The sequence below is a fragment of the Haemorhous mexicanus genome, chromosome 23 (assembly GCF_027477595.1).
Source record: "Haemorhous mexicanus isolate bHaeMex1 chromosome 23, bHaeMex1.pri, whole genome shotgun sequence".
Classification (NCBI taxonomy): Eukaryota; Metazoa; Chordata; class Aves; order Passeriformes; family Fringillidae; genus Haemorhous; species Haemorhous mexicanus.
Genome location: NC_082363.1, coordinates 3,780,051 through 3,798,037, shown reverse-complemented (window position 1 = coordinate 3,798,037; position 17,987 = coordinate 3,780,051). Strand labels below are relative to the sequence as shown.

Sequence of the window (17,987 nt, the reverse complement as noted above, 5' to 3'; positions counted from 1 at the left end):
TTCTACTCAAAATCCATATTCTTAAGATCATTACATGTGTCTGTCTTGGACTGGGGGGCTGTCCACTCTTCCCAAGAGGAATTATTTCAGACAAATACACCAGACATCATCTCTACCCAGCACAGGAGGGCACCAGGCTTTCACAGCAACTCAAATTTATGTGAGCCACTGCAAAAATCTTCATTCTCTTTTCCCAGCTGCAGCACTCACCAAGCCGAGTCTTGTCAACAGCAGATGGGAAGAGCCTCACATCCTCAGGAAGGCCCCTAAGCACGTGCTCAGGAACATCATCCAAGGTCTCCACAGCAACAGGGGAGTCAGTTGTGTTCTACAAGTCAAAAAGCCAACCACCATTAACAGGCAAAAACAACTGCACAACAGGTGATCAACCCACACGAACTTCAAAACCTTCTGACTTGCAATTAAAGTGAAATCTCCCAACTCACCGTACTGAGGATAATGTCACATCTATTAGCAATCATTTATTTCCCTTTTTCAAAGAATGACTTCCAGGCATACTCAACCTAAACAGTCCCCCAAAAGCAATCTAATATATTTTCTTATCTTGCCTTACGTGACAAAGTGCCCCCTGTCAGAAAGACTAAAAAAGTAACTTTAGGAGAAAACCAAACTCAAAATTCCAGGAAGCGCATACAGTAAAAAACCTGAGAAGTTCCTTGCTCTGCTGATTGAAGTGAGCATGTTGCAGTAAATTCACCACTCCAAGAACTTGCACTGGGGATACAGCACCCACTCTGCACAGCAGCAGGATGCTCTGCCTGGAACAGGGTAAGACAATGCCCTACTTGCAAAGCTATCAGTGCTGAATGGAGGGGGTGGGGTCATGCTGCTTTTGGTGTTGAATAATCCTAAATCCAGGCAGACTCATCAATCCCAAACTTCAACATCACTTTAAGGGTGAGGAGAAGATGTGGCAGAGCTGACAAAACACCTGATAAAGGAACAGACAAGGGATACTACTGATAACCTGCCTAGAGCTGCTTGGGCACAGCTGCCTGGGGACACTTGGCTGACAGCCCAGCACTTTTTTCACCCGAGAAAAGCCCAGGCCCACGTGTGAACAGGGTCTTCTGTCACACCCCTTCTAGCAGCGTGTGGAGATCCCTCCCTGGAGTGGGGACATCCCATCTCTGAAGGCCACCCAGTGCCACCCCTGCCATGAACAGGGACACCTTCCACTGTCCCAGGCTGCTCCAAGGCCCAGTGCCCAACCTGGACACTTCCACAGCTTCTCTGGGCTCACCACCCTCACAGCCAAACCCTTCCTACAGCCAATCCAAACTCTCTGTCAGCATGAAGACATCCCCCCTGTCCTGTCACTACAGTTCTTGGTGACTGAACCATGTGCATGTCAAGTTTACTGCTCTGCAACAGAGATTAAGCAAAAAGCAGCTTTTAAAGCAAATAAAAGGATTTTAATAGCAATTATTTTAGTATCATAAATGTTACTCATATTTCCTACATCAAGTATCAGGTCAGAACTTTAGCCAGCAGCTTATAATTAATACAAAAGTTTTAAGATATTTTTACATAAAAGTTTGATAGGCAATATAAAGCTAATAAATTATTTACTGTCCAGTAAGTGATTAGCTCCATTTTATGGAGCCTCCAAGGTTCAATATTATTCTTATAATATTATTCATACTATTACTACTCCCACTTGCCATAAAACAACCTGTTCCCTATTACCCACTCAGAATTAACAAAACACTATTTCTGATAGAAATTACCAGAATTTCAAAGTTACAAGAATGCAAAGTTTTCTATAAAATCTCTCAGCATTCCAAATGAACTGTGCATGGTGAAATTTAAGCCTTTATTGAACCACATGCCCTAAAATAACTCCCTGCCCTCTGATATGAACTCTCATCATTCTGGTCAGGAACAAACACTGGTGGCAATAGCAGGAACAACTCTAATAATAATGATGTTATACCTGACCTCTGAACCCGTTTTTAGGAAGAGGTTAAACTGAGAAATTTTTCCAAACAAACTTTAATTTTTTGGAAACTATTCTGGCTTTTACCTATAGCCATAAAGCAGAGATTCAAAAGGAATTTTCACATACTGAATAGTAAACTACTGAGTAATATTCAAGAGTACTCTCTAGTGAATACTTTTGAAATACACTGAAAGGTTACTGGAATTATATTTTAAAATGTATCTCAATATGCAATCAAATTTCATTTTTTTCTCTCTAAAGCCAAACAAATAAAACTTCTCAGCCTTTGCTCCTCAGCAGCCAGTCTTTGTCAGGGTGCTGCTCTGACAATCATATTCACTACATTTGAAAATGTACCCAATTTGCTGAGTGGAGTTAAAAGAACAAGTCTTCTGCCAGTTTTAATTGCAACAATGAGGAAAATTATAAAACTGGAGTCAGAGCAAGGTTATTCTAGTGCTGCCTTCATAAACTTAACAGCTGCACAGAGAGCTCCCAGAGGGCTATTTGTAGGGGAGAAAGACCCCCAAATTGGAAACCATGGAAGGGAGAGAATGCCAGAAATCTCTTCCCATCCAAGAGTGGAGACACCAGGGATAAATACTTATTCAATAGTTGGAATAGCTGAAGTCTATTCAAAGCAGAGCAAAGCTTTATTTTGCTCTTCTAACAACCCAAAAGGAAAAATACTGATGAAAGCATTCTGATTTTCAGACATCTGTTTGCCTTGAACTGATATGCAAGAAGCCATGTCTCAGCTGAAAAAGAAACATGCTCTTCCCAGCATATCAAAGAAACCTAAAAATCTTCCCAGTACAGTACCCCAGGATTTCATCAGGGGAGAAACAAGCCTGTTTTTCCCAGTGGTTTCTAACAAGTTATATACAGAAATAGAAGAAGGTGGCTGACAAGCTCTCAGAATGATGCACTTCCAGTTCCAAGCTAAAAGCAGGATGGTTTTTTTGGCTGGGTTTCATTTGGGGGCTTGGTTTCTTTGCAGAGTGTTGGTTTTGGTTTGGTGTTTTGATGAGCAGTTAAAAATCTCAAATCTCAACCCTGCAAATAAATTTTAGCCCATCATAATAGATTCCATTGATTCAGACAGAAGTGCACAGTACTGTGACACATCTTTGATTTTCCTGGTATATTCCTTAATAGTCACACATTTTAACTGCAAATATCCCTGAACTGCTCTACCATTTAAGAAGTGTATTTGTATGGAGTAGTATACAATCAGAATTTTATTGTGCATCTACCTGCAAAAATCAGAGATTAGCAGGACATTCAGAGAACACAACACTCAGACTCATCCAACACTTGTCACATTAATGGATTTCACAAGTACAGAAAACTGGATATGGCCTTTACACAACAATACACTTCACACCTCAAATGAATGGTAATAAGCAGTCAAATTCAAAACAGTAAAATAAACAATTTAGTTCAGTCAAATCAGTGCAATCTCTTTTTATTAGCAATTTCGATGTAGCTACTTGAAACTTATTCCAGATCACAACTCGTCCCCAAGCAATGTCTGCCTACCAAAAAGAAATACTACATTTCAATCACTTTTCTACCAAGACTTAACAATCACATTTAAATTTATTTTTCTGTTTACAATATTTGCCCCTTGATAAGGATAATGCACTTGTGTATGTCCTACAGCCAACTTTTGCATTTATCTGAAGCCTTAACACAGTATTTTCCACTCCTTCCAAGGCTGCAATTTTGAATACCAAAACACCTGATGCTTATTTCACTTTTAAGCTTCTTACTCTGAAGTTCATCAGAAAATTACATTCTAGCATGTAAATCAACCAGCATGAAGTGACTTTAGGACAATTCCAAAGGATCATTTGAGGGATGAAGTGATGCCTTAAGTGAAACAATCTTTTCCTGTTTGCATTAAATCCAGAGTCCAGACACTCTGACAGTACCTTTTAACACACAAAGCAAAATTTCACACCACTTTCAGTACCACTGAACTACTGAACCGACCACAGATTAGTCTACAATGTTACAAAGAGTATTTAGGCAGAGTAGAAAAGGCACCTGCAACAAGATACTTAGGGGTGATAAAAGATTAGAGTGAAAAGGAAAGAAACCATCCTGAACAGTGCCATGAATGACAGCCAGCCAGTGAGTGTCATGTCAGGGTGGAAACAGGACTGGGATAAATGAGAAGATAAAGGAAAGGATGCCACTGAGGAGGGAGGGAAGGAGGGAGGAGATGGCAGAGAAGTTAGAAGAGGTACTTGAGGAAGGGTAGTTGTGCCAGCTAGCACAGGAAAGCAGACAGGTCTCTACCTTACCTGGCAACCCCTCTCTGCCACAATTCCACACAATTCGTGTGCTTGGAAATTTAAGATGCATTGGAAATATTTGAAATAATCATTGAAAAATTCAGAAGGAATGAGGGGAGGAAGTTTCAGAACAAGTGCAGATGTCCTTTGTTCCTGCATTCCTCAGCACTTTTAAACTAACTGCCTATGCTGTTTTCCCAGTAGAACCCAAATTCCTCCTACTCTGTCTTACTGCAGTCTGAGATAATGCTACCAACCAAACCCCATGTTTGCTTGGGGTTTTTAAAATAAATTATTCAGCTATTCTGATGAACTAATTTACATATTAGAGGAAGATCTCCTTTCAAAAGAGGACTGCCCATCCTGAGACAGCAATCTTCCAAGAAACCCAAAAACATGAACTCCAACAACAGATGGGGTTTTTTAATCTTTCTTCTCCTTACAACAAGAAGGCCATATCAAAGAATTTAAGGAAAGGTATTCCTTCACCACTTCAAGATTTCTGTGGGATAAACCACAAAACTAACAGTCTTTTCATACAAACCAAATCAACACCAGCCCACTTAGTTTCATGGTCATCAAAGTCACACCAAAAGCAGAGACAAGCAGAATGAAAGAAATTTGAGAATGAACCACTTGAGAGATGTTTGGCATCAGGCAAAAACATTCCTTATACAGACCTGGCACTACAACTTGTCAACAGTGAATGAAATGACACGAAAAAACACCACACAGCTGATGCTAAATACACACTTAATATGAATAGTCAGCCAACAATTAAAGCCATATGGGCTCCATGTGCTCTGGAAACCAAAGGTGAAAGCCAGAAAGCCCAAGGAGGACCCCAAGCTGTTGTCAGAAGTCCCTGAGGAAGGACAATCTCACCCTTTAACTGGAAGATGATACACAGTATAGCACAGCATAAACGAGATCAGCAGTCCCCATAAGAAAGATGAGGATTTTTGATACAGCACAGAAATCTGATTTAATTCTAGAAACAAATCAGGGTGTAGGAAAACAACAACAGACAGGACATGAGGGGACATGGACACACACATGGGAAGGAAGCAGTCAATAGTAACAATTACAGATTAGGATCTACAGTTCCCAGAGTTTTAACAGAATCCAAAGCTTACTGGAATGACTAATAAGGCAGGATTATTCCTCGAGCAGACAGAGCAATAGGCTGCTGCCTTCATGCCACTGAGTGCACCAAAATAAACCTTACAGGTGAAAAAAATTCAATTCTCAATAGAAATTCTGAAGCAGCAGTTAACCCTGCCCCCCAAAACAGACTATTGATGCTTAAAAGTGTGCTAATACAAAAGCCATTTCTATTTTATGTATATAATTCATATTTGTCTATAGAGATAATAAAATTATGGTTTTTCACAATACATATTTCAACACTCTGACAGAGATTATATTTTGCTTTTTACCTTTTTAATATGTACAAATATATAGAAGACTTTTCACTTTAAATCAGAGGAAAAAAACCAACAGGAAATATCTCACCAACCCATTCCATGCTGTAATTACTTATGCATATCCCTCTATGACTTCACAGATAATACACTCCAGCAAATGCTAACTGTACTCAGCCTGCTGCTGATCAAATAAGGATAATAAAAGCACACATTAGCTAAAACATTGAAGTATACAAAGCATTTTATACAACTGTGTGCTGTGGTTGTTTCTGACTCACAAAGCTTCTGTTCATGGCTGAGGTTTTCAGCAAGGTAAAAATGGCTTTCCTGCAGCGTGATGTCCTGTGGTCACACTCCCAGGCCAAAGGGGCTTGGTAAGATCAGCCAGAGAGAGGAGGACTTGTGAGAAAAATTTGAGGTAGCATGTACTTTTTGTGTACCCCTAAGTAACACAACTGAGTGTGACAGACAAACTGATGACAATTCCTGCTTGGATAAACAAATGCAGAATAAAATGCTGCACAGTTGGTGCTGATTAGAACAACACCCTCCAGCCAGGACACTTGTGACTCCACACAGCAAAGTGCTGCTCCACAAAGGAAATGTGCTTTCCCAGTCTTTCCACTTGCTTCCAGGAGAAACACTTCAGATTCCAGAAAAGTCTGACATTTCCCAATCAATCAATTTGTGGCAGATTGTTTACTGCACATTTGAAAAAGGATTTTTAAAAATGGAAGCCTTCCATTTCAAGGCACTTTTATAAGGAACTGAATTGTTACGTGCAGGTTCAGGAGGAAACAGAATTTTTTGGAGCAGTGTTCTGAGAAGAGGTGCCAGGAGTAATAACTTACCCACTGCTAAAGGGAATTCACAAAAATCTCAATTCCATGAAATAACAGACATCTCACAAGCATACACACTGTGGAATGGATAATGATGAAATTTAATGAGACCGAAGATTTTAAAGAACATTTTTTAGTGGATGATTTACTTTTCTTATTAATAATTAACTGCTCCAAGTATTTTGATAAAGTCTTATATGTCTACTCACCTGATTCATTTTGAATTCCTTTTGTGTTCTGAAAAGATACACACAACAAAGAAACTCCTGTGATTACATGAACCCTAAAAAGAAAAACAGACAACTGTAATATGTATCCATGTACAAATTTACATTGAACTGAAAGTACACAGAGCTGTGGTTCCTCTTCCTAAATTGTCTGTAGAAAAGGAGCATTTTGCTTTAGAAAAAATCTGCTCCAAGCTGCAGTTTTGTTATTACAGCTCAAATGCATCTGAATAATCTCAAGATGGATATCTAGCACTAATCTTCAAATGATGATGTAACAGATATGCTCATGTAAGATTGTTCCACTTGTTTTTTAAAATAAGTTAGTTTGCTCAAGCCTGAGTACTTTTCAGAACTTTAGAATTTTATATCAATGCATTATGGAAGGACTTAGATGGCTTTCAAACTAAAAAAATGCATGTAGAGTCTCTACTCTTCTATATTAGAAACAGCAAAATATTCCTTAAATTAAGCTGTACTGAGGTATTTTATTATGTGAATGCATTTTACATTCCTTTTTAATAAAAGCCTGAGATTTCAAAGGGGTATCTAACAAAAATTTCTAGTTCAAGTAGGCATCAAATTTGAAAACTCACAACTTGAGGGAAAACTAGTCAGAATGATGCCATATCTAAGGGTTGAGATCAACTCACTTCCTTTCTTTGTTAATGCATACAAAACAGCTCTTTTGCAAATTAGGCCCAAAACACTTTTAGACCCATTGTCATACAGAATTTTCAATAAATTACCATCCCCATTTTTGGAAGTTAACTGGTCCCTCTTCACTTAAAGCACTTTATTCAAGTCCTGCTATTTCTTCCCTCTCTTTAGTTTTCCTACTATAACAATGATCAACTGAATTTTTTTACTAAGTATTCTGCTTAAGTACTAATATTTAATTTAAAACAAGTTCAAGCAAAATCTACTCCAAATAGATTTCACATAATCCCTCTATCTTTTCACTGAAAGGAAAGGCTTTTAATGCTGTTCAAAAGTGCCAACACTGCCAAGCATCATTCAAATGTTACACTGCTTAGGAAATCTGTAAGAAAAGGAAAAACATCCCTGGGAATGATATTTCTGCTGTATACACCTCTTCCAGGATTAACTCCTTTTGTCCTGGTGTTTTCATACCATGTGGGCATTTAAACAAAGAGCTGAAACATCTGTATTTCAGTTCCAGTTTTGCAACTGATTCTGAGGGATTTAAAGTTTGCCAGCAAAGACCAGCTATGGGATAAGGAGCTCCATCTGAGCAGCTTGCACACATCCAAAGAAAAGCAGTCCTTTTGGAATGCATTATCACTAACTTCCTAACTTATTTCAGTATTGGAGTCAGCACAAACATCTGCACTTAAGCTGAGACCTGAACATCAGGGAAAAACCCCAGCAATCTTATTCATTGTTCATTGGGACAAAACCCATGCACATCATTTTATAAATGAAATCATTTGTGTAGCAGGAGAGGTGTCAAGTAATTTCCTGATATGAAACCAAACTTAATGAGACCAAAATGTCTCATTTTTATACACTGTTAGAATATTTTTATACAATTACTGACAGAAAGGCAAGAAAAGCCAGAACCTCTTATGGACACAGCCTGAGGAGCACCAGGCTGTGGCTGGCACGAGTTTGTTGTTCCTGTCTCCCCTGCTCATCTCTGCCTTTTCTCCTCCCTCTCACCAAAGATCATCATCATTCCCTCCATGAAACAGACTCAGCTGTCCACACCAACACTTGTGCCCACAAGTCTGGGAAGGAGTCTAGGAAACAGTGGTGAAGGACAGTCCTCTGACACTTTGCCCAAAACTCCAGATATACACAGACAATAAGGATTTAAAGCACTTTCTTACAGAAGCAAACACTGAACACCATCACTAGCCACACTAAACGTGGAGAATCTGAGACAAGTACATAGCAATAAAGTGATGGGTGGGCTGCAGAGTTAAAGGAAAGGCCTGTCAAGCTGAACAATTCCTCTAAGCTGAATTTTCAAACAAATTACTCAAAAAAATTTTAAAAGCAGACAAAATCTTCTTACCTTGTTTCATTTGAGGAGTAAAAATACACTTTTCTTCTTTTTCATATACTAATTCAAAAATACTTTGCTAAGCATTAATAGTTAAAAAATAATTTTTGAAACAAAAGTAATGGTATTTTTATAAATAAATATGTTTTATATATATATATATATATATATATATATATATATATATATATATATATATATATGTACATATTTTATTCAACTTTTATACAACAGGTTGTATCCTAATCTCTCAATGGTATTTCTTAGGAGATGACAACACAACTTAATAAACTGATGTAGTTAAACATCCATACAATTCAGTTTTTGCAGATTCCTAACAGACTGTACTACTCCATATTCTTGCAACTACCAATTACCAGTGGAACCACTCGAGCAGAAAACAGAATTAGGTGAGAAATTAAATCTGTAGTAAACCAAAAGCTTTTAGAAGTATTTTTAAAGCTATTAATTTAAAATACACAATTCATATTAAAGTTTTATACCTGCAGTTTGGTATTTTTTTCCCTCTTCCATATTACTTATTTTGTTAACAGTGAATTCAACTATGTGGAAAGCAAGATTAATTGTACTGGAAAATAAATAAAATTATTACTGTACAGAGTCTTGTGTGCAACCACTAGTTTTCTTTCCACCTAAAATGAAACGTTGTAAGAACAGAAGTATCTATAACAGTAAACTCGGGGTTTAACTTTTGGTACACAAAGTTCAACAAACTCAAGAAAATATAAAACAAATTCTACATCAGCTCCCAGCAGGATCAGTGAGTACCAACAAGATCTTTACTCTCATCACTGTGTTAAAAATAGGTTAGAAACGGTTGTAAAATGGTTGGTAGCTCGTTAAGCATGTACTGTTAGTTTGGTTGTTATATTGTAAAAGGGGTTAAAAGGGCAGTGATCAGAAATGCGGTACTCAAGGTACCTTAACACAGCTCGGTACCACGAGCCAGCCTGGACAGAGCTGTCATGGCCAATCAAGGCCTAAAACCTTCTTGCAAATGAAGGATCCAACCAGAAACCAATCCAAGGGACCCAGAGCAGGATCAGAAGGGGCACCTGAGCCAGGGAAGCTGTGCCGTTCCCCTGGGCCAGCGGGGCCAGCGCTGCTGAGCAGCCCCAGCGCCGGCGCTGCAGCATCCTCGGCGGGAGCGCTCCTGCCCGGCCCGGGCCCGGCTCTGGGCCTTTCTCTTATGGTAATAAATGCTGAAATCACCTCAGTACCCCTTGCTCTGGGCCTTTCTCTTATTGTAATAAATGCTGAAATCACTCCAGTACCCCTTGCTCTGGGCCTTTCTCTTATGGTAATAAATGCTGAAATCACTTCAGTACCCCTTGCTCTGGGCCTTTCTCTTATGGTAATAAATGCTGAAATCACTTCAGTACCCCTTGCTCTGGGCCTTTCCTTTATCATAATAAATGCTGAAATCACTTCAGTACCCCTTGCTTTGGGGCTTTCTCCTATGGTAATGCTGAAATCACTCCAGTACCCCTTGCTTTGGGCCTTTCCCTTATGGTAATAAATGCTGAAATCACTTCAGTACCCCTTGCTCTGGGCCTTTCTCTTATGGTAATAAATGCTGAAATCACTCCAGTACCCCTTGCTCTGGGCCTTTCTCTTATGGTAATAAATGCTGAAATCACTTCAGGACCGGGACTCTGGTCCCGTTTTTACCAACAGCCAGCAGGAACAAGCTCTGGCTCCGTGCACTAAGGAATTCCCAGCTCCACACAGCCAGGTCTTGCACAGGATTTCCCAGAAAAGCCCCCAAGAAAACCACGCTGCTCTGATGTGTCACCAGGGGAATCTGGCCTCCATTAAAGGCACAATGATGGTCTCATTAAATCAGTTTTAAAGTTAGTCAACAACTGCTTTAGTACTTTGAAAAAATCACTCAGCAGCCCTATCAAATACACATAACAAGTATTTTCATCCAACCTCTCCTTCAAACTCCACAGCAACATAACCTAACCTATTAAAGACCAGGATATTATTAATAACACTTACTACAATGAACTTCAACCATTCACTGACAGCCCTAAGAACAATAAAGGATCCATCCCAAAACTGAAGCACACACACCTGAAGCACAGCAACCTGAATTTTCAAAATTCATTCCCAGAAAACATTGCCAAGTCATATTGATTTTAAACTACTACTTACTGCTCTATCTCATGAGTACAAAAATACTACATGCTTACTCAAGACATTAAAGTATCAGGGAAACCAAGAAGAGAAAGAAGATCTACTGCACTCTTATCTTAGAGTCACAGAAAAATTTATTTTTCTGAAAGACTCTCTTTCAGGCAACAAATTATATTTTGTTCATATAAGAATATACAAGGCATTTGTATTTCAGTAAACACTGTGGTGTCCAAAAGAAAATCCTTAAAGCAAAAAGTATTTTGACATTATTTCTGAATCTGTGCTGCAGAATTTTAAATATTCCCTTAGAAAACCTGTAAGTTGTTAGGAATAAAGTCTGCAAACAAAAGCAAGTAAGTTTATTCAAAACCAGCATTGCAGATCATCCCTTTCCAACTCAATCCGACTAGTAAGCATTCCTGGGTTTTACTAAGTAGAATATCATCTGGTTTTATAAGCCATATTTATAATTTCTATATGTGAGGGTTTTTTTAATCCCAGAATCTAAAAACATTTTAAAAGAGAATGCTGCTTCCAATTCAGAGGAAGGAAAAAGCAGGCATGAGAGTATCAATCCTATTTTGGAAGCTGAAAATGGGACATGCATTACGTCACTGCTCCAGTAAAAACATGTTCATTAGAGAACCAGCAACAACTTGAAAGTCTCCCCAGCCTGTTTTCCTAATGACCAGGGTTCAGGCTGGGATACTGCACAGCTCTTGGCTTTGTTTTACTTTCTAGCTGCAGCACATGACCATTTTTTAAACATCAGGACATCTACATGTTTTCAATGCAATACTGAAATACTCTCACCCAGGAATTCTCCATGCATTAGGTGAAATAAAGCTTGCCAATATAAAAACATATAGTTCATGTTAACTTTAAAAGTTTTAAATATGCATGTGACAGGGCACCCTGTTTCTATTGACAGGCACTTAAATGCAAAGACATTTTCAGTTACTCAAGGCTGCCTGAATAAGAGCAGAGAAAAAATGGGCAGACAATGATTTTCTGAACACCAAAATCTATTACCTATTGTCCAGTAAGAAAAAAGGCTTTGCTTACTTACTGCCACATAACCAAATAAACTGCTACACCTCAGGAAGGTTTATTCAGGTAACCAAGATAATAAGCCAAGAAATCACCAGCACAACACAAACCCCAAGTTTATTAATTAAACAGCAACTAGTCAAGAGAAGTCAACAGAAAATAACAAGTCTCTAACAAGTGCAAATATGCAGAAATTCCATTCCAATCTTCAGATAAGAGTGCACTTTAATTTGACTCACAAATGCAGTAAAACCCAATGAAAATTTTCTCAGATAAGTACACTGCTGATTTACTACTCTGTGAAAAAGCTGATCTCAATCATTTCTTTTTACATCCTCCCACTTTTAACTACAGCTTGTTTTATACAGAGGCAGAGAAGAAATATTTTTCAGTTAATTTTTCAGCTTATTCTCAGTGGAGAAAAAACATACTGGTAAAAGAAATTATGTCATTTGAGGGGTTAAGTATCAGGATCATGTCTGCCCTTTCCATGAGAAGAAGTTCAACAACAAAGATATTACAGTACTTTACACAGGTTTGCCAAGGCAGGAATATATTACAGGTCATCTCTAAACCTCTTTGAATTTCTGTTTCTAACAGAGAGACACCCAGTGAGTAGCACGTCCCTTTTATACAGTGTATATCACTTGTTTATCCCTAAGGATCAAGGATTGTATGTGGAACAGTGGAATGGAGACATCACTGCACTGCAGGATGGACTTCCAGAGCCATTTCAGTTGTTACAGAAAAAGACTTTCTGCTTTACTTCTCTTCCATTCTCAAGCAAATTTTCAATAGTAAAAAATGGATGTGTTATACCAATGCACAAAAGTGCCTGAACATTCTTCCCCACCTCCCATGCTGTGGTGGTAGAAAGCTGTTCTTGGGATTCCCCTAAAACAGGCACCAACTCAGGAATCTCAAACACCACACTGATCCCGGCACTTCTAGCAAAGATATTTTATCCAAAGTGATGATTTGCCCTTTAATTAATATAACTAGGGTTTCACTGTAAGTGCCACTATTTTTATGGTCCATGCAATGGACTGTGGAGGCACTGCTGTCCCAGCAAATCCTGGGAGCCATGTCCTTGAAAACCAACAGGTACCTTCACATGGTTCTCACTGCTGTCTCTGCAAGTCCAAAAGTTCTTTTGTTTCTTAAAAGTCACTCCTTCATCTATCAGTGACACAGATCCCCATCTGAAAAGTGCCAATGCTCTCACTGATTCACCATTATGCGTTCCTGCAGTTGGAAGAGTTGGAAATCTCCACACCAAGGAAAGCAGCCCTGAATTCTTAACATGCCCATCATTTTTACTGAAATGTTGTGTCAGAAGACAACAATAACAGAATCATGGAATGGCTTGGGCTCAAAGAAATCTTAAAGCTCATCCAGTCTCACCCCCTGCTATGGGCAGGGGACCTCTTCCACTATCCCAGGTTGCTCCAAGCCCTGTCCAACCCAGCCTTGGACACTGCCAGGGATGGGGCATCAAAAGCTTCTCTGGACACACTGTGCCAGGGCCTCACCAGCCTCAAAGGGAACGATTTCTTCCCCATATCTAACCTAAACTTCCCCTCTTTCAATTTGAAACCATTACTTCTTGTAATCAGTTCCTACAGTTCCTGGCGAGGAACATAATTACATGCCATGCTGCTGTACATCTCCAGTTACCCTAGTCTATTTAGTATATTTGAATAAGCTGGAGAAGACTTTGCATCCAAACAGCATGCCCAAAGTCCAGAGCACAGACTGGGAACAACAAACTGGGGCAGCATGAGAAGCACAAGCAGCCCTGCTCTCCTCTAGAGCTGTCCACTGCTGCTCACTCAAATGTGAAATAAGAAGAATAGTTCTCTTGCCACTGAATGATCATTTAGCAGGTGCAGCCATAGCACCTTCTCTTCCTTCCTCAGCTGGAAACAAAAAGTTTTCTTTACTGCTTCACAACGGAAATTTTGCAGCTTCATATGAATTTGAAACCACTGGAAACTTCACTGAATACTTCAGCTACCTGTCCATGAGATGGTTATCAGCAAAGCTCCACAGGCTGCTCTGCCTTCAAATAAAAAATGCACTTAAGATACATCTCTTAAGCTGTTCTAAATGTCTTAGAAAAATATTTTTCATCTCACCCCAAACATTTTCCCCCACGGTACCACTGCACAATGAATTATTCTCCGACTTAAAAGAATAATTCACAGATGGCCATTTCCAGAGAGGGGAACCAATTCCGGAGTTAATTCCTTCAAGCCCTGCTCACTCAGCTTGGCAGAACGTGACCTGCAGGAGCTTTGGGCCCTGCGAAGCGCCAGAACTTCTGAAGACAGTTTGAAAGAGCAGAGTTCTCTCAGCATCGCGCTGGCAGCGGCAGGAGCCAGCCGACACTTCCGAGGCAGCATTTTCAAGATAAAAAGATTGAAAAAGCCGCCCAGGGGATGGAGCGTCCTCCTCCAACCGGCCTCCCTCGCATCCTCCACCCTCCCTTCCCCTCCCCGAGGCGCTCCCACGTCCCGGCGGGCACAGGTCCCGCACCTGCCGCCGCTGCCCTCATGCCCCCGGCCGCCGCCCCCCCGCGGACGCCGGGGCGGCTCCGCACCCGCAGCGGCCCCCGCGGGCCCCCGTCCCTGCGCCGCCGGCTCTGCCCTGCGCCCGCCCGGCCCGGCCCGGCCGCGCCCGGCGGGTCCCGCCGCCCCCCGCTCACCCGGGCCCCGCGGGCGGCGGAGCGGCCTCAGCGCCGGCACCGTCCGGGCGCCATCTTGTCTCCAGCCTCGGAAGTGACGTTCGGGGGAGGCCGCGGGCAGGGCCCGCCGCGGGACCCCCACAGCCCTTCCTGCCCTTCATCTTCATCGTCCTCATCCCCAGCAGCCCCTTCCTGCCCTTCATCTTCATCGTCCTCATCCCCAGCAGCCCCTTCCTGCCCTTCATCTTCATCGTGCTCATCGGCTTTATCGTCCTCATCCCCAGCAGCCCCTTCATGCCCTTCATTTTCATCGTCCTCATCCTCAACAGCCCCTTCTTGCCCTTCATCTTCATCGTGCTCATGAGCTTTATCGTCCTCATCCCCAACAGCCCCTTCCTGCCCTTCATCCCCCTCATCCCCAGAGCCCCTTCCTGCCCTTCATCACCTTGGTCCCCCTCAACGGCTTTATTGTCCTCATTGCCCTCAACCCCAATGATCCCTTCCTGCCCTTCACTGCCTTCATCATCCTCATCCCCCTCATTGCCTTCATCCCTAGTGCCCCCTTCCTGCCTCTCATCATCTTCATCACCCTCATTGCTCTCATCCCCAATAGCCCCTTTTGCCTTCATCCTCTACATTGCCTTCATGCCCAACATCCACAAGAGCCCCTTCATCACCTTCATTCCTCTACCCCTTTCTCCCCCTTCATCCTCTTCATCCCCAGCACTGCCTTCCTCCCCTCCATCCCCTTTATCCCCTTTCACCCCCTTCACCCTCTTTCCCCCCTTTATCCCCTCCACCCCTCAATCCCCTGAGCCCCCTCAGACCACACCACATGCCCCAGCCACCTCCATCCACCGCCCTCTGCCAGACCATCAACAGGTTCTCCAAACTCTTCCTCCCCACCTTTTTGGTTTTTTTAATGTCTTTTTAATCTTTTTCTAGTAAAGCAGCTCCACGGGTTCTCACGTGTGATTAAAAAAAAAACAAAACAAAACAAAAAACCAGCCCAACGATGTGGCTGAGGGGAAATGATTTGGGTCGCTGGGGTGATGTGGGGACTGACCCTCACAGCCCTGAGGGGCCCAGGCTGTCGCTGGTTTGGGACCCATTTGTGCTGCACATAAATTGTACTGCTCCATCTAAACCAGGTTTTTTGCTCTGCTGTTTCTGAGCAAGCACCTGAGAGGGAAAAAAACCCTCCATAATCACCTGCTGGGAGATGTCTCTATTTGTACTGCAGGACATAGCAGTGTGTCTGCCCTTAATTTCTCTCTTCCTTGAATGTTCCATTCATAATGCAGTCAAAGATATATTCCTCCCAGGCTAGGACTGTATTTTACCTGGAATTGTTAAGAATTTGCCATTTTTCCAGAGGAAAATCCCCGATTTAAATCCAAAGGACATTAATACAGTTACAGAGAAGAGAAAGTTCAGAAATGTTTTACGTTTATTTGATGATATACATCAATGAGTAACATTAAAACTGTCAGTAAGGCTGGGCACAAAAAGTACTCCTATAGCATCAGGACAGAGGAATCCCATTCTATTCCATGAAGCTGGAAGCTGCATTTCCTCAGCAAGTAGCCAAGCAAATCACCTCTCTGCCCACTCTTATTAAAACACAGCTTTTTAAAAACAATCCACCATATTACCAAGAAACAGCTACAAACTTAACCTTTCATACATCTGGAAGACACGCACTGCCAGGGAATTTGAACACCTCTGCAGTGATCTTAGGTTTGACAAGCAACAGCAGACTGAAAAATAACAGGACACAGTGATTTTTCCACCTGGAACGCTCAGGATGCATTTATATTACAAAATGTTTTGTAGGTACACCATAATCAGTTTTGAAGCCTCTAATTTTAGTAGTAAGAAAACCTCAGATAGGTTTAAATTACTTTGACTTATTAGACTAAATTAATTCTCATTTAGTTGTATTAACATTTAATTTTATAAGTAAGCTAGACTAGTTACACCTGTGTAAGTTTGGAGGTTATTTTAAGAAAAATCAAGGTTCCCATTTAACAGGTTAGAGCCCTATACCTGTTACAGAAAAATTTAAAACTTAGAACAAATTACCTACCCAACTAGCTGGAATATGAACATTTCTACCTTCAAGGTGAAGTATAAGATTTCCCAAAATTATCACAAATAACAGAAATTATAACTTTTCTCCAACTGTATGTAGAAGTCATCCTTATTTTCCCCACATTTATACTGAGAATATCTACCATCTGGTGGTGCTCCAGGGGATCTGCACTTTCAATTTACACTTTCAGTTGTCAGAGAAGCCTACAAATCTTTATTTGATTACAGTTCTTATTTTTTTGTATTCTGAAAACATCAATATTTCTGCTGTAGTGCTCTCTAAAATGATGAATAAGCTTTTCTGGTTACTTGGGACTGTGTAAGCACACAGGAGAGACAAATACTAGCAAAAACATTTTTGTAAATCTTGGGCATCTGAATTTATTCAGGGTGACTGAAAAGGTGACTTGTGGGTTAGAGAGAATTGTCTTCTTGTGTGTGAAAATCTTAGTGAGCCATGGCAGGAAAAAACCTTTCTAGAAAAGATTTTTTTAAAATCAGAAGTTCTAAAGCAGCCTTGAAAGTGGGTGGACTCCAGTGACACCAGTATGGCCAGTTTTTCTCTTGTTAAATGGGACAAGATCTCTTTTATCATTACTTTCTGTGCTGTTCTGGTTTTTCCTTAAAAACATAGAAGACAATGTGCTGCATATTATGGCTCTGGGAAAGACTGAACTGCTTGGGTTACTGGTTATTAATAGCTCTGAATTTAAGCAATATTACCATCTTTTTCTCCAAGTGTCATTTTGGAAAATAAAGAATTGAATGAACTGCTAAGATATTTTAGGAAGCTGTTCTCAAAATGTCTTGGGGAATGGGACTCTTAAGACTCAAGCATGAAGTATTCCTGTTCATTTCCCTTCCTGCTTACTTAAATGAGCCCTTCTAACCTCAAGGTCCTTCACAGTCCCCATTTCTGCTTTCTACAGCCTGCACCAGTAGCAAGTTTTGTCACAAAAATCTAATTTTTCTCAGCTTAAAGCAATGTCCAAGCTTTCACACGACTTAAATGTCTCATGGCTTGGTTGTCACTCTGATCTCTGTTGTCACTCATCTGTTATTGTTGTACAAAAGTTCCTCACCTGCTGCCCCACAAGTGCTGCTTTTCCTACAGCTGTGGAGGGCTCCCTTTTCAGGATCACTCTGTGGAACTGATCATAGCTCATAGCTGGTTAATCTTACATATTTGGGTTTTTTATCCTG

At 40.8% G+C, this 17,987-nt stretch overlaps 1 protein-coding gene across 1 annotated transcript in view; it reads right to left on the bottom strand.

Annotated features, from left to right (window-relative positions):
- PRDM2 (PR/SET domain 2) overlaps positions 1–14,791 on the bottom strand; it is a 68,641-nt gene extending 53,850 nt beyond the window's left edge. The window contains exons 1-3 of the mRNA XM_059866875.1: positions 14,712–14,791; positions 6,745–6,818; positions 211–328 (exon numbers count right to left, since the gene is read on the bottom strand). Coding sequence (XP_059722858.1) covers positions 211–328; positions 6,745–6,753 — 127 coding nt within the window. The 5' untranslated portion in view covers positions 6,754–6,818; positions 14,712–14,791. The remainder of the gene's footprint in view (positions 1–210; positions 329–6,744; positions 6,819–14,711) is intronic.
- Positions 14,792–17,987: the final 3,196 nt, after the last annotated feature.